The sequence below is a fragment of the Carcharhinus amblyrhynchos genome, chromosome 6, assembly GCF_965287045.1.
Source record: "Carcharhinus amblyrhynchos chromosome 6, sCarAmb.v2.hapA, whole genome shotgun sequence".
Classification (NCBI taxonomy): Eukaryota; Metazoa; Chordata; class Chondrichthyes; order Carcharhiniformes; family Carcharhinidae; genus Carcharhinus; species Carcharhinus amblyrhynchos.
The window spans coordinates 123,790,727-123,818,542 of NC_137329.1; the positions used below are offsets into that span (position 1 = coordinate 123,790,727).

Below are 27,816 nucleotides of genomic sequence, written 5' to 3' on the forward strand. Positions count from 1 at the left end.
TCAGTAACTTCACTGCAGTGTTAATGTAAGCCTACTTAAAGTCATAAATGAAGCTTACATTCAGGTGACGTTCGCGCTACAAAGGAGCCCCGATTATTACAGATAAGCAATAGACTGTGATCATTTTTACGACGCAAAGCTCTGTCTTTACCTCATGAAGTGGAAATGCTGCCTCGTAGGTGCTGTTGCCAAGTAAACGATTAAGGCCTAAAGAAATAAATATTAATTACTGTTGAAAATCTGACAAGTAGATTAGAAAAACTACTTACCACGTAACTGGTGTCAAACTTACTTGCTGTATTAGTTAATGGAAATATTGTTACTGCTCCCTAGTGGTATTATCGCTAGACTATTAATCCAGAAACGCATGTAATGTTCTGGGGACCCGGGTTCGAATCCCGCCACGGCAGATGGTGGAATTTGAATTCAGTAAAAGATATCTGGAATTAAGAATCCGAAATCATTGTCGATTTTCAGAAAAAACCCACCCGATACACTAATGTTCTCTTAGGGAAGGAAATCTGCCGTCCTTTCCCAGTCTGGCCTACACGTGACTCCAGAGCCACAGCAATGCGGTTGACTCTTAACTGCCCACCAAGGGCAATTCGGGATTGGCAATAAATGGTGGATCAGTCGGCGATGCCCATGTCCCACAAATGAATAAAAGACCCCTCCAAGTCTTGCCTGTGTCAGCCTCGCCCATTGCAAATGAACCTTCTACTAATTAGGCAAGTTATAGGTCTATTTGGGATGTCTAAGGTTGGTCAGCACAGGACACAATTTAAGCCGATGTTGGCCAGGTTCATTGAGACTGATACGAACCTTAGTGTTCTGATGTACCTTCCCACTTGGAGATTTGGTTAAGACCTGGGAAAGGTCACTCAGACACAAAGCCAGTTAGGGGGATATGTTTGATCAGCGGGGGTAACAACTGATCACCACCCTTTGCCCCTCCCACCCCACTCACTCCTCACTTGGACTTTGAGGCCCCACACACGAGATCTGAATGTAACAATTTGCTTTGGTGCCATTGGGCGTGGGGGAAATCGAACAGGAGTTAAAAGACTCAGTAACAAAAAGACATAATCACCACTCGGTTACATAGGAAGAGGATTTCGCATCAGTAACAGCTTTCCCACCACAAAAGATGGTCTGAAAAAGGAGGAACGAGCAGGCTTACTGGGCACAAATGGGGGGTGGCATTAGGTGAGGTGCTCATTCAGAGGGCTGGCGCAGAGGCGCCTATGTCAAATGGCCTTCTCCTGCACTATAACAACTTTGTAAAGACTTTAAAGTCACGTGATTGCTGCCTGCTGGATGAACATAACAGTATCTCTTGACTATCACTCGGTCGAGATGGAACATCACAAGTGCGGGTTGGAGATTGCTAATGGGTAGTACAGATCGAGTCGGGCCGAATGGTTCATATTCGGCATCGCTTCAGAATATGATTTACCAACGGAGCTGTAAAGATGTTGGATTGGATCTTATTGGACATTATTGATTTATTATTGGTACATGTATTAGTCATGAGTTGGAGGTGCTGGCACTGGATTGGGATGGGCACAGTAAGAAATCTCAACACCAGGTTAAAGTCTTCAACAGCCTCAAACGGGATCTTGTGTTCACGTCACACTACCTGTAACCCTCACCGTACTGCCTGGGTTTTCAAAATCCTACCAACTGTCCTGGCTGGAGGCAATTCACACCTCTTTAACCTGTGATATCCGTCTCTCCACTCACTGTCTGTACCTGCAAAGACTCACATTCCAATCTGTAATTACCTTGCAATTGTGTCTTTGTCTATATATGCTGTGTCTGTGAACTAACCTCCACTCACCTGATGAAGGAGCAGCGCTCTGAAAGCTCGTGATCCCAAATAAACCTGTTGGACTTTAATCTGGTGTTGAGGGGCTGCTTAATGTATTAGTTAGTATAGAGTCAAAAGTATTGTTTCTTGCAAACTATCCAGGTAAACATACAAGAGAGAGTGTGCAGAATGTAGTGTTACAGTCATAGCTGGGGTGTAGAGAAAGATCAACTTAATGCAAGGTAGGTCCATTCAAAAGTCTGACAGCAACAGGGAAGAAGCTGATCTTGAGTTGGTTTGTACATGACCTCAGACTTTTGTATCTTTTTCCCGATGGTAGGTGGAAGAGAGAATGTCCGAGGTGCGTGGGGTCCTTACTTATGCTGGCTGCTTTTCCGAGGCAGTGGGAAGTGTAGACAGTCAATGAATGGGTGGGTGGTTTGTGTGATGGATTGGGCTACATTCACAACCATTACACAGGAGTGTTTACTCATTATGTCAGACAAAGGACAATGGCCTATGATCTTCTCATTGATACATCTACATTAGTTTATCAATAATTTAGCATCATGCTAACTTATGTTTAGCATCAACTCATTAATCAGATATTGGCATGTATTTGTGTAGTTAATTGAAAGGTTACTTTACATCACACCATTCAATTATCGCAGCTTAAAGATGCTCCATACTTTCAAAAGTGTAAAATGCTAATCATTTGGCAAGTGTCTTTGGTTTTAGTGCGTTTCTGCAAAGTAAATTTGCATAAGCAGCAGAGATAATGAATGGAGTGGTGCAAAGTAACCTTTCAACCAACTACACAGAAACCAGCCAATGACTGATTAATTTGTGTCGTTTTATTTGTACAGCCGTTAAACTGTTGATAAAGAAATATAGACAGCTCAACGAGAAGGTCATTGGTCCACTGACCTTTCCTGAATGGGAGTACTCTTAACAATTAACACTGACGCAAGGCGACAAAAGGATATTCAACGGCATCAATCCCCCAACAGACGGGATATTTCCAGATCAGACAGAATGTCATTTTGGATTGAAGTGAAGCTGAAGCTGAATATTAAACAAGAGGTTCAGCTCCACTTGGAAACATTCAGGTCCAATTTTTCCTTTTTGTTCCAAGAAATTATTTAGCCAAATTGTTAAGGCAGAGAGGCTGAAATATGGATATATTGTGACGAGACCATGCTTTATTATTCTTGTGAAGGATGTGTTTAAAATTCAACTCTGGCTTACCAGGTGCCTGTGAATCCATCCTGAGAATGCAGGAGAATAATTGATCCTAATTATTGGAGTGTTAGTTTTAAAAACTGAACTAATGCAGTTTTAAGTTTATTTTTTGAGTTGTCTCCTGGGGTTTCAGAGCAGTGTTTAATTAGGTTGATTCAAAAGAGAGAGTGTGTCATGTGCAAATGGGAAGAGTTAAGCTTGCTTATTCTTTTGGAGGGAGGGGCACAGTAGCACAGTGGTTAGCACTGCTGCCTTGACTGCTGGGTTCAATTCCGAGCTTGGGTCACTATCTGTTGGAATTTGCACATTTTTCCCGTGTCTGTGTGGCTTTCCTCCAGGTGCTGTGGTTTCCTCCCACAGTCCAAAGATGTGCGGAGTTAGGTGAATTGGCCATGCTAAATTGTCCCATAGGGTAAATGTGTGGTGATAGGGCCTGGATCAGATTATTATCAGTACAAACCTGATGGGCCAAATGGCCTCCTTCTGCACTGTTGTGTTCGATGATTTCCAATGAGCAGGAGGTCTCTCTCTCTCTGGAGTTGGCTATTTGGGACCTGTTAGAAAATTGATCTCCTTCTCTCTCATGTCTGATCTGAAGGCTTAAGGACTGACAGCCCATGTAAGTCTTGTATTTTTGCTAACTGATTTTGAAGAGGAGTTCAAATCTATAAGAAGAATATTGCTCAACTGCTAACCTATCCCTATTTGTTCAATTTAAGAATTGTATTGTGTCATGTCTAAATATTTCAGTTGGTAAAAGTTAAGCTAATTCTTTTGTTATAGTTAAACTATATTGTTAAATAAAGTTTGTTTTAATAAAAGCTTCCGAGTGGGTCAATAGAATCACATCTGGAGTGAAACGTCTTATGCTCACATTAATGCCAAAATCATTTCTGATCTAGCCCCTAACACAAAGATCATACTCGCACCCAGAGCCAAGATCAATTAGGAATTTATGACAAAACTGAAATATTATTGGTCAAAAGCTTTTTCTTAATTTAACTAATATGGTGCTGGTTTGAACCAAAGCGTTGATGAATTATTGAAGAATCATGTTGTCTAGGTACATTAAAAAAATGTGGGCCAATAATAGTGAACGGATAAGTGTAAAGTCATAGAAACCTAGAAAAGGAGCATGAATAGGCCATTTGGCCCATCGAGCCTGCTCCACCATTCAAACTGATCAGGGCTGGTCCTCTATCTCAACGCTATTCCCACAGTTTTCCCATACTCCAATACACCTTTGGAATATAGGAATTTCTCCATTTCCTTCTTAAATACATTCATTGGTTAAGTCTCCACAACCTTATGTGGTAGAGAATTCCACAGGTCCATCTCAGTCCTAAATGGCCTGCTCTGTATCCTGAAATAGTCGCAACAACACTGCTGACAGGCAATCTGCTGGCATTGGCTATAAAATCACTATTTATTGAATTACATTACATGTTAAAAATTAGTCCCTGTATACAAGTGGATCAATTTATCTGATGTGCATTTGTTAGTGTGCGTCTACTGATATGGCTTTGCACAGAAGGTAGGAGGGGGAAGTTTAATTCGTGATTAAAGGTGGGCTGGATGGTAAGATTAATATTTTAACCTCATCGTCCAAGGACTTGATGGTTTGAGATATAAAGGAGAAGCTGGACAGAAGGGGACATTTCTCCTCAGAGCGCAAGAAGCTTAGGGGTGATCTTAGAAGTCTATAAAATAATGGGGGGCATAGATCAGCTAGATAGTCAATATCTTTTCCCAAAGATAGGGGAGTCTAAAACTAGAAGGGCATAGGTTTAAGGTGCGAGGGGAGAGATACAAAAGGGTCCAGAGGGTTACGAGTGTCTGGAATGAGCTGCCAGAGGTGCTAGTAGAGGCGGGTACAATTTTGTCTTTTAAAAAGCGTTTAGATAATTACACGGATAAGATGGGAATAGAGGGATATGGGCCAAATGTGGGCAATTGGGATTAGCTTAGTGGTTAAAAATAAAGGCAACATGGACAAGTTGGGTCAAAGGGCCCGTTTCCCACTGTAAACCTCAATGACTCTACTCAAGGGATGTGGGGATCACTGGCTGGGCCAAATATTATTGCTGTTGGGAGGAGGTGGTGGTGAGCTGCCCTCCTGAACTGCTGAAATCCACGTTAGACCAGAGTGAATGATATTTAATCCTACTGTATGAAAAAAGTCAAACATGATCATTTTTAAAATGTTGCTATTACAAAATACTTACATTCTCACTTATATTGGAAACTGCTCCATATCAACAGTGTAATTACAACTTCTTGACAGTGGAGGTGCTACACAGGAAATTCCCATTACAGATGAGCACAAGAGGGATTTGTACAAATGAGAAACTCGACAGGAGCGAATTGCCCAGGGCAAATTTTAAACAGTAATTCATACTGAAAGAAAGCAGCTTCAAGCTATGAATGTTCTACCAGGGGGTAACAGGTAACCATGGCATTCACTCACACCTTCTCAGAATAAAACAACCAGAGACTTACCAATTTTGTTTTTGCCCTCCTCGTATTTAACCCTCTGTAAAATGTGGTGCAGAATTCTGCTCCTTGTTGCATTGTTGAAGAACGTATCTTTGTTGTTTATAATGAAGCTGAAACAAAATAGAATGGGGATTTTTGCTCATTAGTGTCACAAGTAGGCTTACATTAACACTGCAATGAAGTTACTGTGAAAATCCCCTAGTCGCCACACTCTGGGGCCTGTTCGGGTTACACTGGGGGGAGAATTTAGCACGGCCAGTGCATCCTAACCATCCCGTCTTTTAGACCGTGGGAGGAAACCGGAGCACCTGGAGGAAACCCCACCCAGACACGGGGAGAACGTGCAAACTCCACACAGACAGTGACCCAAGCTGGGAATTGAACCCATGTCCCTGGCACTGCCAACCACTGTGCCACCCCAGTCACCGTTTAATGCTTGTGCATGCTTGGATCAGAAACATCCTGTTGGAAAACTGATTTACATTTTTAAAACTTTAGAAATCCCCAGAAAAGGGGCAACACAGTGCACCCGAGGCCAAAGATTTACAGCTTCTTTACAATGGATAAATAATTGCATCATTTGTTATCCTGATAATAAAATTGGGATTTGTATGGGTCTAGCGGGTCATTAATCACAGTCACCGGTTCAGAGGCAACTGGAGAGTTTAATCACAAAGAGATTCAATAGTGGTTGTTAGGAGAACACGGGGAAAATGGGTGAGTAAAAGTCACCCAAGGTCAGGATTGAACCTGGGTCCCTGGCACCATGAAGTATCAATGTTAACCACTGTGCCAACCATTCCCTAAAACTGATCCTGAACCGTGTTTCAAGACAGACCATAAAATGGTACAAAGGAGCGGGGGGGAGAAGTGTTCAGAAAGGATTCAAAGAGCATTTCTTCACACACATCTGTATCTCCTGACTATTTATTGCAAACAAAAACAGAAAATACTGGAAAATCTCAGCAGGTCTGACAGCATCGGTGGAGATAGAGTAGAGCCAATGTTGAGAGTCAGGAATCCAGACTCAGAATCCTACAGTGCAGGAGGCCATTTGGCCCATTGACTCTGCACTGACCACAATCCCACCCAGGCCCTGTCCCCATAACCCCATGCACTTATCCTAGTCTAGTCCTCCTTACACTAAGGGGCAATTTAGCACGGCCAATCCACCTAACCTGCACATCTTTGGACTGTGGGAGGAAACCTGAGCACACAGAGGAAACCCATGCAGAACGGGGAGAACATGCAGACTCTGCATCAACAGTGACCCAAGCTGGAATCAAACCTGGGTCTCTGGTGCTGCGAGGCAGCGGTGCGCACCACGGAGCCTACTCGAAAACATTGGCTGTATTCTCCTTCCACAGATGCTGTCTGACCTGCTGAGATTTTCCAGAATTTTCTGTTTTTGTTTCTGATTCCAATGGCTAGCACTCTTGCTTCACCACACCAGGGACCCAGGTTCAATTTTGGTCTTGGGTGACTGTGTGGAATTTACATGTTCACCTTGTATCTGCGTGGGTTTCCTCCCACACTCCAAAGGTGTGTGGGTGAGTTTGATTGGCCATGCTAAAATGCCCCTTAGTGTCGGGGGTCTATGCAACGTGTGGGGTTATGGGGATAGGATGTGGGTGGGATTGTTCCTGGTGAAGGATGAATGGCCTCCTTCTGCAGTGCAGAAGGAGGCCATTCTATGACTTCAGCATCCGCAGTATTCCGCCTTTATTCATTGGAAACCTTGTTGGAGTTCAGAGCTGGTAGTTTTGTGAAAGATATCAATAAAATCTCGACACCGACAACTTTAATTAAGTTCTACATGCGGGGTGGATGTGAGTCAGTAACAGCTGCACTGCACAGGGCACATCAACAAGTTCCTGCAGATCCAACTCCCTCAGCAGTTGTTGGAAGCTAATTTGTGGAGGGGGAATGTTTTGAATGTGTGTGCATTGTAGTTTGGGGATTAGCCTGGCTTTGTTAGACTGCTGGAATATTGACATTCAGTAAAAAAGGGAGATTTATGTAAAGGTCTCTCTGCCTGAGAAAATTCTTTCCGACTAAACAAACCCCCCAATGATTCCAGTAACGGGCAGTCCTAGATGGTGATTAAACAGGAAATACTCCATCCGATAGCTATTAGATCAGTGTTCACAGGTCAATCCCGTTACGATTAATGGGTTAAAGCCACGCCATCTCAAAAACTGAAAAATCTACTTCCTTAATCTGCTGCTTTCAAGATGCACTTTGTAAGAAATGTCTGTGTTTTTATCTCTTATGCCCAGTTGCACAACTCTCCATATATCATTTCAAATCAAACCTAGCCCAATCCATCACACAAACCAGCCTCCCATCCATCGATTCCATCTACACTTCCCACTAACTTGGAAAAGCAGCCAGCATAATCAAGGACTCCACCTTTTTCCATTGGCAAAATCTGAGGTCATGTACCAATCGACTCAAGAACAGCTTCTTCCCTGCTGCTGTCAAGCTTTTGAATGAACCTACCTCGCATTAAGTTGATCTTTCTCTACACCCTAGCTATGACTGTGACACTACATTCTGCACTCTCTCCTTTCCTTGTCCATGAACGGTATGCTTTGTCTGTATAGCGTGCAAGAAACAATACTTTTCATGGTATACCAATACATGTGACCATAATAAATCAAATTCAATGCTTTACTTGAAAGTCAGACTCAGATTCAATAGTAACTTTCTAAAGAAAATCGGATATATATTAGAAAGGAAAAGAGCTCTGCTGAGTGATCAAGGGAGTGACTAACTGTATTTGTTTGTGGGATATGGGTGTCGCTGGTTGGCCAGCATTTATTGCCCAGCCCTAGTTGCCCAGGGGCAGTTAAGAGTCAACTGTAGGCCAAACCAGGTGAGGACAGCAGATTTTCTTCCCTAAAAGGACATCAGTGAACCAGATGGGTTTTCCCAATAATCACCTCATGGTAATCAGTAGTTTAATTCCAGATATATTTTTATTTGAACTGAAGTTCCACCATCTGCTGTGGTGGGATTTGAACCCAGGTCCTCAGAACATTAGTTGAGTTTCTGGTGTGATGGTTTAGCAATAATACCACTAGGCCCCCTCAATGGACAAAATGGCCTCCTTCTATGTTGTATGGTTCCACATATCCAGCATCAATCCACATCCTATCCCCATAACCCCACACATTGCCCCTGAGTGTAGGGGGTCTAGCAATCTAGGACATTGACCAGTGAAATCAGGAGGAGTTCTGGGGAGAACAGTTCTAGTTTTTTCTGAAGTAGATCATTTCAGCATTAGAGAAACAGCTGCCTTTCCAACTAAATACAGCGAAATTTACTTGGATGCTGGCCCACGGAGTGGGTTTTTAATCACTGTGTGGAGTTCATACCATATCTGAATGAGAATGAGGAGCAGAGCAGGCGATTCAGCCCCTCAAGGCCTCTCTTCTCACTCAGTAAGGATTATAGCTTCTCGGATTGTGGTCTCAATTCATTCCTGTCTACCCCCTAGAACTTTCGGCTCTCTCTTCAATCAAGAATCTATTTAACTCTGCCTTAAAAAAGAATACTCAATGACCAAATCTCCACTTCTCTGGGGGAGTGAATTCTGCAAACTAAACAGTCAGGGAACAGCATTCTCCCCATCCAAAATGAGAAACCCTTCGTTTCTAAACAGTGTCCATAGTTCCAGTCTCTCCCACGGGGGTGGGGGTTGTCGAACGTGTGCAGAAGAACATCCTTTGAGCACCTAGGATTTTATTGGAACAATCTCCCCCACACACAAAAAACAACAATATCCAGTGGGCAGGGAAATGGGTTTTGTTTTTGATGTGCGAGTCTCCATAATTTCCAGCACTTGATGCAACACGGAGACGATTAGACGGTTCACGCCAGTTTGGGGGAGGGATGGGAGGGAGGTGCCTAATTCTGCTGGCAAGGCCAGCAGCAAAGTGCTGAGGGGGTTGTGGGACATACGCCGATTCCTCTCCCTACCCCCCAAACAAATCGCTACCTCGACCCCCATCACCAGCCTAACAAATGCCGGCCCCAACCCCATCCTCTTGGCCCTGCCCCCAGGGCACCATCTGGGGCCCAGGTTGCTCAAGGGCCACTGAAATGAGCCTCGCAGTATTGTGATTACACCAATAAATGGCCTGGAAATATCGCGACAGGCATCCTGCTGAGTGCCATTCCCAATGCTGGCCTGTCACTCACATTGCTCACCCCGCTACGCTACTTAAACAGCGTATCAGGGACAGGAAATCACACCCTATATATGTTTCAATATGATCACTTCTCATTCTTCTAAACTCCAATGGATAAAGACCCATCCTGTCCAAATCTCCTCACAAGACAACCTTCCCCCCCCCACCACTGTAAAAGATAGAAAGGTTCATCCCAGGAATCAAGCGAGTGAACATCCTCACAACTGCTCCCAATCCACCGACGTCCTTTTCGCAAGGAGATCAAAGCTGTATGCAGCACACCAGATGTGGTCTCACCAACACCCTGAACAAACTGTATAAAAACATTCCTACTTTATGTCCTATATTTAGTGCACGTAAAATAAAACTCTTCACTGCAGCACTCCCACACCCCCAACAGTACGTACAGCGATAGGAAGGGAAGTGGGAACGTTACAGTGTAAATTAATCCCTTTTGAATCATGTGTGGAATTAGTTTATGCGTTTTTTTTGCTATTTGCATTTCCCTCTGCAAGGCAGCGTTGAGGGAGGCAAACCACATTAAATTTTGCATTGGTTAACTCCACATAAACTGCTTAGCTTTTCTATTGCACAGTATAGTCTCTCGTTTAGAGTCTGATATTGACCAGATGGTTTACAGGGGGAAAGCTATAAATCTTAGTGTGGATCAGAGAGCTGTGATACATGAAATAGCAGTGTAACTCAATTCAGAGATGTTCAGGAGTGGGGAGATCGGAGGGTTCATGGAATGCAAGAGCAGGTAACAGATGGCTCTAGCCAGACCCCATTTGGAGTACTGTAAGCAGTTTTGGGCCCCGTATCGAAGGAAGGATGTGCCGGCCTTGGGAAGGGTCCGGAGGAGGTTCAGAAGAACGATCCCTGGAACGAAGAGCTCGTTGTACAAGGAACGGTCAGGTACTCTGGGTCTGTGTTCACTGGAATTTAGAAGGATGAGGGGGCATCTTATTGAAACTTACAGGATACTGAGGGGCCTGGATAGAGTGGACATGGAGGGGTTGTTTCCACTAGTAGGAAAAACTAGAACCAGAGGGCACAACCTCAGGCTAAAAGGACGATCCTTTAAAACAGAAATGAGGAGGGATTTCTTCGGCCAGAGAGTGGTGAATCTGTGGAACTCTTTGCCGCAGAGGGCTGTGGAGGCCGGGTCATTGAGTGTCTTTAAGACAGAGATAGATAGGTTCTTGGTTAATAAGGGACCAGGGGTTATGGGGAAAAGGCAGGAGAATGGGGGATGAGAAAAATATCAGCCCTGATTGAATGCAGAGCAGACTCGATAAGGCAAGTGGCTTAATTCTGCTCCTATGTCTTATTGAATCCCTACATTACAGAAGAAGCCACATGGACCATCAAGTCTGCACCAACCACAGTCTCACCCAGGCCTAATCTCCCTGACACTAGCATCAATTTAGCATGGCCAGTCCACCTGACCTGCACATCTTTGGACTGTGGGAAAAAACCAGGGCACCCCGGAGGAAACCCATGCAGACATGGGGGGGGGGGAATGTGCAGACTCCACACAGACAGTGACCCGGGGCCGGAATCAAACCTGGGTTCCTGGCGTTGAGGGTTGTTGGACCTGTGGGCGATACAAAGATGGGGGTGTGGGCGGTGGTGGGGTCATGGACAGAAGTGAATGCAGTTTTACAAACATTTACACTTCATGACAAATCTCAGAACCAACCAGTTCCAAAACATTCTGGGTCACTTCCGAGGAATGGTGATCACCATCGGATTGCTATTCCGCTCTCAGTTTACTCGCCTTACATTGGAATTCTGTGGACTTCCAAATTGGACCTCCTCAGAAATAAGGAATGTACCTGTTCTCCAAGTCCTTCCCCATGGGGCAGGTGCGAGACCACACCCCTTTTCATTACTCTAGCTGCCGCAGTCTGGTCGTACACTTGCGGGGCGAAAGAGCAGAAGGGAAAGTAAAAGCCATCACATTCCCAGAATATAAATGGAGCAAAATGCCTGTGGACACTGGAATCCGTAACAAAAAGCAGAAAATGCTGGAAAATCTCAGCAGCTCTGACAACATCTGGGGAGAGAGAAGAGAGAGCCCATGTTTCGAGTCTGGATGAACCTTTGTCAGAGCTCTGACATCCAGACTAAAATGTTGGTTCTATTCTCTCTCCACAGGCACCGTCAGACTTGCTGGGATTTTCCAGTGTTTTCTGTTTATTGCGTTTCCGCTTCTATTCAGTAGGAGTCATTTCGACTCAGAAGGTTAACTCGGATTCTCTCTCCACTGATGCAATCAGCCTGGCTGAGTATTTCCAGCATCTTAGCATTTTGCTTTTAAGCAGGCAATTTGCAGTTGTCTTCAGAGAACGTTCCCAACACTCGGAATATCGTTTGGTAGGGTTGGAGGAACAATCCAAAGATGTACAGGTTAGGTTGATTGGCCGTACTAGATTGACCTTAGTGTCAAAGGATTAGCAGGGTAAATATGTGGGGTTACGGGAATAGGGTCTAGGTGGGACTGTTGGTCAGTGAGTGAAGTTTGTTTAATAGTCACAAATAAGGTTTACATTAACACTGCCATGAAGTTCCTGTTAAATTCCCCGAGATGTCACACTCTGGCGTCTGTTTGGGTTATGCACCTAACCAGCACGCGTTTCAGACTGTGGGAAGAAACCATAAGAACATAGAACATAAGAACATAAGAAATAGGAGCAGGAGTAGGCCATCTAGCCCTTCGAGCCTGCCCCGCCATTCAATAAGATCATGGCTGATCTGTTGTGGCTCAGTTCCACTTTCCCGCCCTCTCCCCATAACCCTTAATCCCCTCTCTTATCAAAAACCCATCAACCCGCTTCTTAAAAATATTTAGCGAGGCAGCCTCCACCACTTCAACGGGCAGAGAATTCCAGAGATTCACCACCCTTTGAGTGAAGAAGTTCCTCCTCAACTCCGTTCTAAACCGCCTCCCCTTTATCTTGAGGCTGTGCCCCCTAGTCCTACTGTCTTTTTTGAGCGGGAAGAGTCTCTCCACCTCTATCCTATCCATCCCATTCATCATCTTATACGTCTCAATGAGATCTCCCCTCATTCTTCTAAACTCTAACGAGTACAAGCCTAGTTTATTCAGCCTCTCCTCATAGCTCAATCCCCTCAACTCCGGTATCAGCCTAGTAAACCTCCTCTGCACTCCCTCCAGGGCCAAAATATCCTTGCGCAGGTGCGGCGCCCAAAACTGCACACAGTACTCCAGCTGCGGCCTCACCAATGCCCTATACAGCTGCAGCAAGACCTCCCTACTTTTATATTCAATCCCCCTCGCTATGAAGGCCAGCATCCCATTCGCCTTCCTGACCACCTGCTGCACCTGCAAGCTGGGTTTTTGCGACTCATGCACAAGGACCCCGAGGTCCCTCTGCACCGTCGCCTGCTGCAGCTTTTCGCCACGTAAGTAATAGTCCTTCCTACCATTCTTCCTACCAAAGTGGACCACCTCACACTTGCCAACATTAAATTCCATTTGCCATTTCCTGGCCCATTCGCCCCGCCTATCTAGATCCTTCTGCAGACTCTCCACACCCTCCGCACAATTTGCCGTTCCCCCAATCTTGGTGTCATCAGCAAATTTCGACACCCTGCACTCGGTTCCCTCCTCCAGATCATCTATATAAATGGTAAATAGCTGAGGCCCCAGCACCGACCCCTGGGGCACCCCACTAGTCACCAACCGCCAATCCGAATAGCACCCATTGACCCCCACTCTCTGCCTCCTATTTGACAACCAATCCTCTATCCACGCTAACACCCTACCCCCAACTCCATGTCCCCTGACCTTCTGCAATAACCTCTTGTGAGGTACCTTGTCAAACGCCTTCTGAAAATCCAGAAAGACCACATCCACCGGCTCTCCTCTATCCACTGCCCTAGACACATCCTCATAGAACTCCAGTAAATTTGTCAGACACGACTTCCCTTTAATGAAACCGTGTTGCGTCCGCCCTATCAAGCAATTCCCTTCAAGATGCCTCGCAATTTCCTCCTTAATGACGGATTCTAACATTTTACCTACCACAGACGTTAAACTAACCGGCCTATAATTCCCCGCCTTTTGCCTGGCACCCTTCTTAAACAACGGCGTAACATTAGCAGATATAAACCCATGCAGATATGGGGAGAACGTGCAAACTCTGCACAGTGACCCAAGCCAAGAGTTGAATCCTGGTGCTGTGGGATAACAGTGCTAATCACTGGGCCACCAATATCAAGTGCAGGCTTGTTGGGCTGAATGGCCTCCTGAATGGGGGCGGCACAGTAGCACAGTGGTTAGCACTGCTGCTTCACAGCTCCAGGGTCCTGGGTTTGATTCCCGGCTTTGGTCACTGTCTGTGTGGAGTTTGCACATTCTCCTCATGTCTGCGTGGGTTTCCTCCGGGTACTCCGGTTTCCTCCCACAGTCCAAAGACGTGCAGGTTAGGTTAATTGGCCATGCTAAGAAATTGCCCCTTAGTGTCCACGGATGTGTTAGGAGGGATTAGTGAGTATAATATGAAGGGATATGAGGGTAGGGCCTGGGTGGGATTGTGTTTGGTGCAGACTCGATGGGCTGAAGGGCCTCTTTCTGCACTGGAGGGTTCTATGGTCTCCTCCTGCACTGTAGGGATTCTATGATCTGATTACAGGAACGTCCAGCACGCGCTCTGCGCTGTTACAGAAGGGTGTAATACTTACTGATGGATCCTTTGTTGGCTGAAAGGAGCGGTGTAGCAGTCTGTGTCCTCCAGATCCGGTAACGTGTCCTTGTCCAGCTTCATAGGTTTTCTAGGCAACCATCCTCGGAACCTGCTCAACCTTTTCTCCATCCTGTTCATTAAAAACGTTCAACTGTTATTCATGATCTAACCTTAACGCTAGTACTTTAGTGGAACATATATAACAAAAAGTTGAATACAGGCATTGCAGATGTGTGTCTCTGAAATCTAACCAATTATTTGATAGAGCAATTAATCTCTAAGTGACCTGAGTCAGGCACAGTGACACCTAGTGGCCAAATAGGGGCAGCTATCACAAAGAGTGTAATAGTTGAATAATAATGCATTAGATCAGAATTTTCTGGAAACTTGGGCTCTTGTAAAAGACATAACATCTTGGAATCTGTTTAATAATGTAATGGTCCCAGCCACTTCTGGACTAGTGTCACATGGTCATTTCCTGGGACTTTGGCCACTTCGCTCGACAAATATAGTTGAACAGCAAACCTCAGTACCCTGACGGCACTCGCAGGTTTGCCAAAACAACACCCTGAAGGTTATGGGCGCTTTGAGCATTTAAAAATCGGTGCCAAGGGCAAGCTGATGAATGCAGTAACATCCCTGACACAGGAGAGCGGGTCAATTGTTGTTTGTGGGATCTTGCTGTGCACAGCTTGGTTGTCACATTTCCCACGTTGCTATAGTGACTACGCTCTGTGCTTCCCGAGCTGCAGATTCTTTGGGATGTCCTGAGACTGGGGAGACACTGCACAAATGCAAGTTCCGTCACACATTACATTCTCAAAGTAAAGCCACTGTCCTGAATCTGACCAGATTGAAACTGATTACATGGCTCACATTAAACATTGGCCTGTGTAAAGTGACACTCAACATGTTTAACATCAATAAAACAATATCTGTTTACTTGGCTAATGGTACGAGCACTGAGGGTCAATTTAAAGTGTCTCATCTGGACAACATGAACACAAGCTATTTATAAAATACCTGGCTTTGCTGGTATCTCGTTGCTCCCATTTAGCATTTGTTCTCAGAAAGTACAGCACTATCCAAACTTTAAAAAAAAGTTCACTCGTGGAACGTGTGTTGCTGGCTGGCCGGCCATCGTTTATTGCCCAACCCTAGTTACCCGGGGGGGCAGTTGGGAGTCAGTCGCATTACTGTGGCTCGGGAGTCACATGTTGGCCAGATCGGGTAAGGATTTCCTTCCCTAAAAGGGACATTAGTCACCTAACATGGTTTTTTCCAACAATCAACAATGGTTTCATGGTCATCAGTAGATTCTTGATCATAGATATTTTTATGGAATTCAAATTCCACCATCGGCTGTGATGGGATTCGAACCTGGGTCCTCAGAACATGATCTGGATTAATAGACTAGCGGTAATACTACTAGGCCCCTGTTTAAGTTGCATATCGCAAAGTTTTGCCAGGGTAACGTTTCAGTCCTTGGGCTATTACTCCCATGAGTAAAATTCCAATTTCACCAGAGGATACACTTAGGAGCCCGTTTTAAATCAGGCTGGTGCTGGTTTAGCCACCAGTATTAGATAGGCGTGACTGGCAGTAAAATCAACCCAGAAAAAAAAAGAAAGCTTTTTTTAAAATGAGAAACTTGGAAGAATTGTTCAGCTTTGTCACTTATGGAAACGTTAATGACCTTTAGTTGAGTTGTGTGCCTGGCCCCCTGAACATTTATCTCCTCTACTCCTGAATTATGTTGCAAGTTGCACTAGTTATCGAATAAACTTTGCCTCCGACACTCTAATGAATACCATCAGTCTTCATTTTCAAAGGATCCATGAATTTCTAGGCTTGTCCTCATCTCATGCAGTCTACCCAGCAGTAAATCCACTGGACAGTTGCTGCTACACTCAGTTTATGTTCATACCTTTTCTCTTTAACAATAATGAAACACTTCCTCGCTCAATGATAATCCTTAAGGAGATTTCTCTTATTGGCCATGAGGCATGGTGTATTTATTTGTGTTGGCAGCTTCCATCTTATACCCAGCACAGTTTAAGAGCAGATCAGGAATGAGGGGGCAGTGTCTCAGGAAAAAGATTGAGTCATTTTTGGGCAGAAATGGAGAAGAAATTTTTTCACTTTGCGAATTTTTGGAGTTCTCTCCACAGGGAGATGCGGATGTTTGAGAATATTCAGCTGGGGGTGGATACATTTTTGGATACTAAAGGGAATTAGCAACATGGGGAAAGAGGTGGAATCAAGGTAAAAGATCAGTTATAATCTTATCTAAAAGTGGAGTAGGTTCTACCCCCAGCTCCCATTTCTACCAGGCCTTGCTCCTGCTCAACCCATTCTCTTAGCAAAGTGTCCTACTGTGCAAGACAGACTTTCAAGGCATGCAAGTCTTGGATGGCACAGTGGTTAGCACTGCTGCCTCGAAACTCCAGGGAGCTAGGTTCAATTCCCGACTTGGGTCGCTGTTTGTGTGGAGTCTGCAGATTCTCCCTGTGTCTGCGTGGGTTTCCTCTGGGTGCTCCGGTTTCCTCCCACAGTCTGAAGATGTGCAGGTTAGGTGGATTGGCCATGCTAAATTGTCCCTTAGTGCCCCCAAATTGTGTCGGTCAGATGGATTAGGAGTTACAGGAATTGGGCAGGGTTACGTGGGCCCGAGTAGGGTGTTAAGTTGGTCCAGATTTGATGGGCCGAATGGCCTCTTTTCTGTACTAGGGGGCTATGTCCTTAATAAAAGCTTTGACCTATTGGTGGCATTACTTCCGGGCGGATAAGGTCTTCCCACAACCAAATTAAAAAGGGCTGACACACATTGTTAGCTTTACACATGGTTCAGTCTAAGTAGTTTAAAGTAGGTATTGTTGACTGTATGAAACACACAGTCCACGTGGATTAGGTTTTGGGGCAACGCTCAGACTCACGAACCTGCTCATGAACTTGTACCGTCGCTGCAGGTAATAGATTTTTCTCCTGGAAGAACAGCAAAAATGAAGCCAGTCGAGAAGAAAACCGTCGTCAGTAACAGTATGAACTATCAAGGAAGGAAAGGGAGATTGAAGACATAAACCTGCAAGAGGTAGGAGAAAAGACTAAAAAGAGAGGTTAACAGATCAAACACAGAAAACAGTTCCAAGAGACAAGAGAAACCGTCAACAATTCGCTTTGAAACATTAACGGGACAGACGGACAAGAGAGAATTTTAAACGCTGATCGACAGAATTGATCAGAACAAAAGAGGGGAGTCTGGGGGCATTTCTTTCTGCAAAGAACAGAGGAGTGTTTTCCAACGAGTGAGTCACCAAGAGTACGCTGCAGCTTTTAAAAGATGACAGGTGAAGTTACACAGCGTGCAGGTTGGTAGGATTAGCTTTGGATTGCTTCAAGAGTAGACACAGGCCAAAATGGTCTCCTCCTGTGCCATCCCCTTCAGTTATTTTGAGAATTATACAGCACAGGAGGTAGTTTTGGGCTGAGCCTAACAATTTGGGTAACTACTCTCTTCAGAAAATGAAAACATTTCTGAATCTTCAAAACCTCAATTGCTCTTTTGACCTCCCGATGGTAATTGATGGGGATTGTATATTTATTTAACAGGAGCTCAGTGGTCAGTTAATGAATGTTTCTACAACACTGACAGCACTCAACTGTCCCGAGAACATACAAAGATCTGATTCTAAGCAGATGGGGTGATGTGTTTCTTGGTCATGATGGGACACAGCAGGAGCTTTGGGAAGGGGCAACATTGTAAAAGCCTCAGAAACGAAACAGAAAAAAGGCACAGAGCTGGAAATCAAGGGGAGGAAATACTCCCCAAAACATTGATCTACTTTTTCCTCTATGGATGGAAACAGATAATCGAACATTCGCAGCTCCAGGTTAACAATCCCGATCCAACAGAAACACCGACAAAAACCACTAAAAACAGGACAACTGGAAGAAAAATTACAAATCTTTGCTTACCTGAAAGGCATTCGTACATTCATTAACTCAGCGTATCTACACAGAACTTCCCAAGGGGCATGTAACTTCACAAATATTATGTCACTGTTGGTTAGCGATGACTGCAACAACAAAAAAAATTGACAGCTCAATACACAGGTTCTGGAATTTGTTTTTAAATTCACCCAGAGACTGCGTCATCTCGAATATAAAAGGAGTGTCTCACTCGGCCAATTCAGGGTGCAGTTAAGAGTCAACCACATTGCTGTGGCTCTGGAGTCACATATAAGCCAGGCTGGGTAAGGACAGCAGATTTCCTTCCCTAAAAGGACACTAGTGAACCAGATGGGTTTTCACAACAATTGATATTTTCAGTCACCATTACAGATTTATTTTAATTAAGTTAAAATTCAGCAGTTGCCTTTGAGGGTTTGGAACTTGTTTAGTTCAGTAACACAACAGCTTTATTATCATAACCCTTTGCTCGTAAACTAACTGCATAACAATTTTGTATTCACTTAGTGCCTTTGTAACTAACAAATGGTCCAATGATACCTCCTAGGAGCATCACTTACACGAGATAGAGAATCTGGTGAGCTGGTGCGGTGACAATAATCTCTCCCTCAGTATCAAAACAAAAGGAGACTGTCATTTGTGTCAGGAAGCGTAAAGGAGGACGTGCCCCTGTCTACATCAACGGGGATGAATAGAAAGGGCCAAGAGCTTCAAGTTTTTCGGTGTCCAGATCACCAATAACCTGTCCTGGTCTCCCCCCTGTGCCGACACTATATTTAAAGAAAGCCCACCAACTCCTCTACTTTCCTCAGAAGACTAAGGAAATTTGGCATGTCCACTATGACTCTCACCAACTTTTACAGATGCACCATAGAAAGCATTCTTTCTGCTTGTATCACAGCTTGGTATGGGCCCCTGCTCTGCCCAAAACCGCAAAGAACTACAAAGGGTCGTGAACGTAGCCCAATCCATCTCACAAACCAGCCTCCCATCCATTGACTCTGTCTACACTTCCCGCTGCCTCGGAAAAGCAGCCAGCATCATTAAGGACCTCATGTACACTGGTCACGCTCTCTTCCACCTTCATCCATCGGGGAAAAAAAGGTTATGAACCAACTGGAAAACAGTTTCTTCCCTGCTGCCGTCAGACTTTTGAATGGACTTACCTCACATTAAGTTGATCTTTCTCTCCATCCTAGCTATGACTGTAACACTACATTCTGCACTCTCTCATTTCCTTCTCTATGAATGGTATGATTTGTCTGTATAACGTGCAAACAATATTTTTCATTATGTTAATATATGTGACAATAAAACAAATCAAAATCAGGCGAGTCATGGGTGGCACAGTGGTTAGCACTGCTGCCTTATAGCTCCAGGGACCTGGGTTCGATCCCTGATTTGGGTTACTGTCTGCGTGGAGTTTGAATGTTCTCCCTGCGTCTGTGTGGGTTTCCTCTGGGTGCTCTGGTTTCCTCCCACAGTCCAAAGACATGTGGGTTAAGTGGGCTGGCCCTGCTAAATTGCCCCTTAATGTCCCAGGATTCATAGGTAAGCAGGGTAACTATGTGTGGTTACAGGGATAGGACCTAGGTGGGATTGTTATTGGTGCAGACTCGATGGGCTGAATGACCTCCTTCTGCACTGTAGGGTTTCCATCAAAATAGTTGAGGCACAGAGGATGGATGTGTTTCAGGGGAAGTACATGAGGGAGAAAGCAATGGAAGGCTTTCTGATGAGATGGGAAGAGGATTGATGTGTAGATTAGATGGATTGGCCATGGGAAATTTGTGGGGTTACAGGTTAGGGTGGGGAAGGCCTGGGTAAGAAGCTCTGTCAGAGAATCGGTGCAGACTCGATGGGCCAAATGGCCTCTTCAGCATTGTAGGGATTTTATGATTCTACGACCAGATGAAGGAGCAGTGTTCCGAAAACTTGTGACTCCAAATAAACCTGTTGGACTTTAACCTGGTGTTATGAGACTTCTCACTGCTTCAGAGAAGAACATAAGAACATAAATAGGAGTGGGCCATCGAGCCTGCCCCACCATTCAATAAGATCATGGCTGATCTGAAGTGGATCAGTTCCACTTTCCCGCTTTCTCCCCATAACCCTTAATCCCCTTGCCTACCAAAAACCTATCTACCCGTGACTTAAATATATTTAGTGAGGTAGCCTCCACCACTTCAATGGGCAGAGAATTCCAGAGATTCACCACCCTTTGAGTGAAGAAGTTCCTCCTCAACTCCCCCCTTTATCTTGAGGCTGTGCCCTCTAGTCCTGCTATCCTTTCTAAGCGGGAAGAATCTCTCCACCTCTACCCTATCCATCCCCTTCATTATCTTATACGTCTCTATAAGATCCCCCCCTCATCCTTCTAAACTCCAACGAGTACAAGCCCAGTCTATTCAATCTCTCTTCCACAAGAGTGGATATGCAGTATACCTGGAACAAGGTGCCCAGGAAAGGTGATGATATTTTTAAAGGAGAACATTGCAGTGCTGAAGAGTGGGGTCGAGGATATAATTTACAGGGTCTGACTAGAAGGAGCTCCAATCACATCACTCAGTGTATTCAATAGGCACCAATTAGTGAGAGAGATGTAGAAGTACAAATTTAAGGAAATTAGAGAAAGAGGTGTTAGAATTAGAGTGTGGTTATAATGAAGGACTTTTATCCAGTTTATTGTTAGATAATTAAAGGAAAGAGGCAAAAAGGTTTCTTCAGTGCCTTCAGGACAAATTTCTCAAGCAGGAGAGAAAGCATTGCCTTGGCCCCTGAGAAGAAAGTGGGTCAGCTGGATCCAACGTCCGTAGGGGAACATTTAAGGAATAATGACCACTGTGTCACAAGGCCACGGAAAAGGACAAGCAATAATCAACTGGAAGAATAACTGGGAGGCAAGCCAACTTCAACAGGGGGAGGCAAGAATGGATCTGACCCAAATAAAATGGAATCAAAGATAAGCAAGCAAAGCTGCAACAGAACAATGAACTGCCTTTAAAAAGAACAGATAGTTCAAGTATGATCATGGTATTGTTATGTGTTCATTAGTTTGCTAAACATCTCATTTATCTCAGGGTGATTAGTTCTAAATCCAAACAATTTCAACTTTAAAACATCTCAGAACTTACAGGAGTTTCAACACACCTCTTTGCGGGGAGCCCCAAGATCCTTTCTGGAATTTTTTCAGATTTCCTAATATACCCATTGAGATTCTCCCCACCATCCCAGATCTCATCTATTCCTGCCCAGTGAAGGAAACAGGAAGTGATTTATTTTGGTAGGAAGATTAGAAGAGTCAATAAAAAAAAGGGTACAATTCCAAAGGGGATGTAGGAGCAGAAGGACCTGGCTGACCATCTACATAAGGTGGCAGGACAGATTGAGAGAGCAGAATAAACCAATTTATCAAGGGACAGAGAATTCAAAAGGGAGTTAATCAAAACCTGTATCAAACACTAGTTCCTCCAAATTTCAGCATTGCACCCAGTTCTGGGAGTATAAGCTGTTGAAGGAATTGAGAAAAGATTTAAAAAACAGAAGTTCCTCACCTTGCAGAGCCAGGAATGAAGACAGATTGGAGAGTTTGAGACTGTTCTCCTTGGAGAACAGAAGGTCAGAAGATTTGAGAAATGTTCAAAACCAGAAGGGGATGGGACAGAGTATATGGGGAGGAACCGTTCCCATTGGTGGAAGGATTGAGAACCAAGGAGATAGTTGAGATAAAGCAGCAAATGATGAAAATAAGTAATTGGGACTGGGAATCTCTGCCCAAGAATGTACCGGAGGCAGGCTTAAATGAAGGATTCAAAATGGATTTGGATCACGATCCAGAGAGGATGAATTGGCCGGGATAAAAAGCTCAAGAATGGCACCAGCGCTCCTTCAGTGGGCTAGCACAGACATGGGCCAAAAGGCAACCCATGACACAGCCATTTTTTTGATTCTGTGATCAAAGAAATTGTGTTGGGTTGAAGAAATTAATCGAGGTGAATGGCCATGGACTAGATTCATATCACCTTCTGCAAGAGGTTCAAGTGGTCAAACATTTAAATGAACCGATAAGAAAACATGAATGGGGAGGTTATATTTATAATAAACTTGGCAGTATATCCATGAATTAAGGGTTATCTTTGTGAAAGATATCTGGTGAAAGGAAAAGCAACTGGATTTAAAAAACAACTGCAGGGAATTCAATCCAAATTAATTTCAGCATTGTCAGCACTTCTGCTAAATAGGTTTCAGCAAAAAAAAATAAATTCAACATCAGAGAGACCTGAAGCTGGATGTTTTTTTGGTGCAGGAGACAATTGAGAGATATTGTCCCATCGGTGATAAAATTAACCAGCAAGGCAGAACGGTTCGATAAATCTCATCGGCCTGGGGAAAGAATGATCTGGGAGCAGATGAAATAGTTCCAGAAATTCCAGGGTGTTTATAACGTTCAAATCACTGAATGGTTTTAGGTAGGATTTTCTGTCACATTGTTTTTGAGTTGATAACATTTCCTACTTACGCATCCCCATGGGAAATTGGGGAATGAATTGCAGGCTGTAATCCAGCCTCTCAACAGCAACAGTGATTGGAATCAGTCACTTGTTTGTCTGCTAGAAATGCTGATGGCAAGAAGACACACAGTTACTTTGCAATATTAAATCATTTCAGGTCCCAATAAAAACTGGGAACACTTGGAGCTGGACAGGCTGCATTTGTGGAGTGAGGAGGTTTAAAGAACAAACTGCAGGGGGCAGTATAGTCCACCGGGTTCAGAGTGGGCAGCATGGTGGGCAGAGTGGTTAGTATTGCTGCCTCTCAGCACCAAGGACCTGGGCTCGATTCCAGCCTTGGGTCACTGTCTGTGCGGATTCTGTACCTTCTCCCCGTGTCTGCGAGGGTTTCCTCCCACAGTCCAACCAAGTGTAGGTTAGGTGCATTGGCCACACTAAACTCTCCCCCAGCGCGTAGGTTTGGAGGATTAGCAGGGTCAATACATGGGGCCAACAGGGATAGGGTCTGGGTGGGATGCTCAGATTCAGATGGGCCAAATGCACTGTAGGGATTCTATGATGGAACTGTGAGACACACACACACACAGAGACACACACACAGAGACACACACACAGAGACACACACACAGAGACACACACACAGAGACAGTTCTCTTGTGGCAGTGTCCCTACTTCTGGGCTCAAAACTCTGGGTTCAAGTCCAATTTGTTGGATATAGAAGGTACATTCCTAATACAATTCAACAGGCTCATCAACTTGGGAATCCTTCCACACTTTCCCACTATTCCCTAAAAGGGGAAAAAAGTGTGCGTGTGAAGATAAAGTTTAAGTGTACAACAGACAGACAGCAGGTGAGGTGACCCTTCCCAGTGCTGAACAGATTTGAGGACCAGAGGTTTAAGGTTTGCTGCGAGGGGAATGGATTATAAAAGTTAGGATGTTAGGCTCTAGTTGTGGGGTCCATTGGTGAGATAGTCTCCTCATCCAAGAAACGGTATAAATACATTAGAGACAGATCAGAGAAGGTAGGTCGCCACAATACCAGGAGGCTTTGGACAGAGTACGGGGAAGGTTTACCAGGATGTTGCCTGGTATGGAGGGTGTTAGCTATGAGGAGAGATTGAATAAACTGGGATTGTTCTCCCTGGAAAGACAGAGGCTGAGGGGCGACCTGATATAATTTTATAAAATTATGAGTGACGTGGATAGGGTGAACAGTTGGAAGCTTTTTCCCCAGGGCAGAAATGACAATTACAAGAGGTCACAAGTTCAATGGAGGTGTGTGGGGGAAGCTTTTATATATACTCACACACACAGTGGGTGGTGGGGGTCTGGAATGCATTGCCAAGCGAGGTGGTTGAGGTAGATAGGGGTAGCAACATGCAAGACTTATCTGGATAGACACACGAACAGATGGGGAATAGAGGGATACAGGCAGTTGGTCTAGATAGGACAATGTGATCGGTGCAGGTTTGGTGGGCCGAAGGGGCTGTTCCTGTGCTGTACTGTTCTTTGTTTGATAGCCCACCCATTCCTGGTATTAGCCTATCTCATGAGGAAAGGTTGAGGTTAGGTTTGGGCCCACTGGAGTTTAGAAGAATAAGAGGCGACTCGATCAGAACATGGTAAGATTGAGGGATATTGACAGGGTGGATGTGGAGAGGAGGTTTACTCTTGGAGATTCTGGAACCAGACGTCACTTATCTTTAAGAAGAGATCACTCACTGATGACGGAGATGAAGAAAAATCTTTTCTCCAAGGGTGGCGAGTTTCTGTAACGCTTCCTCAAAAAGCCATGGAAGCAGAGTGAGATAGATTAACAAGCGGGTGAAAGGTTATTGGGGTAAACTGGATTGTGGGGTTGATCCAATTGTAACCTCAACTAGGATCTTACGAATGGCAGAGACTTGAAGGGCCGAATGGCCTACTCCTACATCTATCTTCATATTTTTGTTTCCTGAGCATGTTACACAATGAAGGATTTGTACAGGATCCCAAAATGTTAAAATTCTGAAGCAATCTCTGAAGTTTACATCTGAATTAATCTATTCAGACTGCTCCCACCACCTCCCGAGGGAGCAGGTTCTTCAAAACTGGTCACTGGCTCAAATGTTTCAGCAGATTAGTTTTGAAATTCCCCCATGTCCTCTGGGCCCACTGTCCTGAACAAGGTGAACCAGCTTCTAATGGCCAACACTACAACGTTTGACATGTTAGAAATCATCACCTCACACCCACGGTGGCAGCAGAGCTAACCACTGAGCCTCTCAGCACCAGGGACCTGGGTTCGATTCCCAGCTTGGGTCACTGTCTGTGGAGTTTGCACATTCTCCCCATGTCTGCATGGATTTCCTCCAGGCGCTCTGGTTTCCTCCCACAGTCCAAGAGATGTGCCGGTTAGGTGAATTGGCCAAAATTTTCCCTCAGTGTACCCGAACAAGCGCCGGAGTGTGGCCACTAGGGGATTTTCACAGTAACTTAGTTGCAGTGTTAATGTAAGCCTACTTGTGACATTAATAGACAAACTTTACTCACCTCTTTCCCAGCGAGAATATGCTCAACGTACAAAAATCGTTGCTCCAAATCCAGATGCTCATTCCAGCTCCAATGACAGGTTACTGACTCACCCCCAGTGTCGTCGTTACAATTTTAACATTAAGCTTTGGTTTACCCTGATTGAAAAAGACCAACCCCAGTTTGCAGGTGATATTAAAATCGCATCCAGCAGCATGAAGCATTCCCAAGCTCATTGCTCCAGTCCTTGGGATAATCCCAGTGATTGAACAACATTTATAAGAACATAAGAAATAGGAGCAGGAGTAGGCCATCTAGCCCTTCGAGCCTGCCCCGCCATTCAATAAGATCATGGCTGATCTGTCGCTGCTCAGTTCCACATTCCCGCCCTCTCCCCATAACCCTTAATCCCCCCTCTTATCAAAAACCCATCAACCCGCGTCTTAAAAATATTTAGCGAGGCAGCCTCCACCACTTCAACGGGCAGAGAATTCCAGAGATTCACCACCCTTTGAGTGAAGAAGTTCCTCCTCAACTCCGTTCTAAACCGCCCCCCCTTTATCTTGAGGCTGTGCCCCCTAGTCCTACTGTCTTTTTTGAGCGGGAAGAGTTTCTCCACCTCTATCCTATCCATCCCATTCATCATCTTATACGTCTCAATAAGACGTATGTTCTGTCCTTAGAGGAACAAACCAGGTGCGACAGTCCCCAGTCACTGATCTAGGGTCATGAATGTAGCCCAGTCCATCACGCAAACCAGCCTCCCATCCATTGACTCTGTCTACACTTCCCACTACCTTGGCGAAAGCAGCCAGCATAATTAAGGACCCCACACACACTGGACATTCTCTCTTCCACCTTCTTCCAGAGGTCATACACCAACCGACTTGAGAACAGCTTCTTCCCTGCTTTAAAATGGACCTACCTCATTAAGTTGATCTTTCTCTACATCCTATGTATGACTGTAACATTACATTCTGCACTCACTCCTTCATGTACAGTATGCTTTGTGTAGTGTGCAAAAAATATTTTTCACTGTATATTGATGCATGTGACAATAATAAATCAAAAGATCTAGAATGCATAGCTCTGAAGGGTCTTCTGGGCTCAAAACATTGGCTCTGTTCTCTCCCCACAGATGCTGTTAGACCTGCTGAAATAGAACATAGAACACTACAGCACAAACAGGCCCTTCGGCCCACAAGTTGCGGCGATCACATCTATACCTACCAAGCCATAGAACTATCTGCAACTCCCAATCCCATTAGATCCCATATACCCATCCAGAAGTCTTTTAAAAGACTCCAGCGAGTTCGCCTCCACCACCGACGGCAGCCAACACCACTTACTCACCACCCTCTGAGTGAAAAACTTTCCCCTAATATCTCCTCTGTACTTGCTCCCCAGCACCTTAAACCTGTGTCCTCTCGTAGCGACCATTTCAGCCCTGGGAAATAGCCTCCGAGAATCCACCCTATCTATTCCTCTCAACATTTTATAAACCTCTATCAGGTCGCCTCTCAACCTTCGTCTCTCCAGGGAGAAGAGACCGAGCTCCCTCAACCTAAGGCATGCCTCCCATTCCAGGCAACATCTTTGTAAATCTCCTCTGCACCCTCTCAATAGCTTCCACATCCTTCCTGTAGTGAGGCGACCAGAACTGCGCACAGTACTCCAAGTAGGGTCTGACAAGGATCCTATAGAGAAATGTTTCAGCATTTTCTGTTTTGGTTTCAGGTTCCAGTCCCCGCAGTATTTACTCTGCAGCTTTCAGAGGATGCTGCTAACCTCACTGAATCTTGCATTTTGAGCAGTGTCCCAAGCTGCTGAATTTTACCATCCTCGTTAGGGTTCACTGACCCCTGACCTGACCCCTCCCTCCCCCCCAGGTGGCTGGGAATGGGAATGCAAAACAATTAATAGGTTTTTTTGGGGAAAGAAAATAAATCCAATCCGGTTATTCACTTTGCACCTCATTCCATCAGGATACGGCATAGACTACCACTTCGATTCAACAAGGTGTAGTCACCGCTATCGGCAAACGGAGCAGCACAGCAAGATCCCAGAAATGAGGGGAACCATTTGGTGGCAGCAGCTGACGGAAAAAAAAAGTCAGCCAGGATGCTTGTTTATGGGATCTTGCTGTGCACAAATTGGCTGCCATGATTCTTACATTATAATAGGGACGACATGCAGAATGCTTTGGAAAGTTGCTATATAAATGCAGTCTTTCCTCATCTTCCAACACTTAGCTTTGCTTAGCTACTGGACAGCACTGTGGCGAACACCGCTGCCTCTCAGCACCAAGGATCCAGGTTTGATTCCTGGCTTGGATCACTGTCTGTGTGGAGTCTGCATGTTCTCCC

The 27,816-nt window shown here is 44.8% G+C and overlaps 1 protein-coding gene across 3 annotated transcripts in view; it reads right to left on the reverse strand.

Moving 5' to 3' along the window:
• The window catches only part of LOC145344575 (anoctamin-4), a 162,553-nt gene that overhangs the window by 48,738 nt on the left and 85,999 nt on the right, over nucleotides 1–27,816 (reverse strand). For all 3 annotated transcript variants that reach the window (XM_080191775.1, XM_080191774.1, XM_080191776.1), the window contains exons 5-9: nucleotides 18,432–18,532; nucleotides 17,397–17,441; nucleotides 14,455–14,586; nucleotides 5,552–5,658; nucleotides 152–207 (exon numbers count right to left, since the gene is read on the reverse strand). In XM_080191775.1, coding sequence (XP_080047901.1) covers nucleotides 152–207; nucleotides 5,552–5,658; nucleotides 14,455–14,586; nucleotides 17,397–17,441; nucleotides 18,432–18,532 — 441 coding nt within the window. The remainder of the gene's footprint in view (nucleotides 1–151; nucleotides 208–5,551; nucleotides 5,659–14,454; nucleotides 14,587–17,396; nucleotides 17,442–18,431; nucleotides 18,533–27,816) is intronic.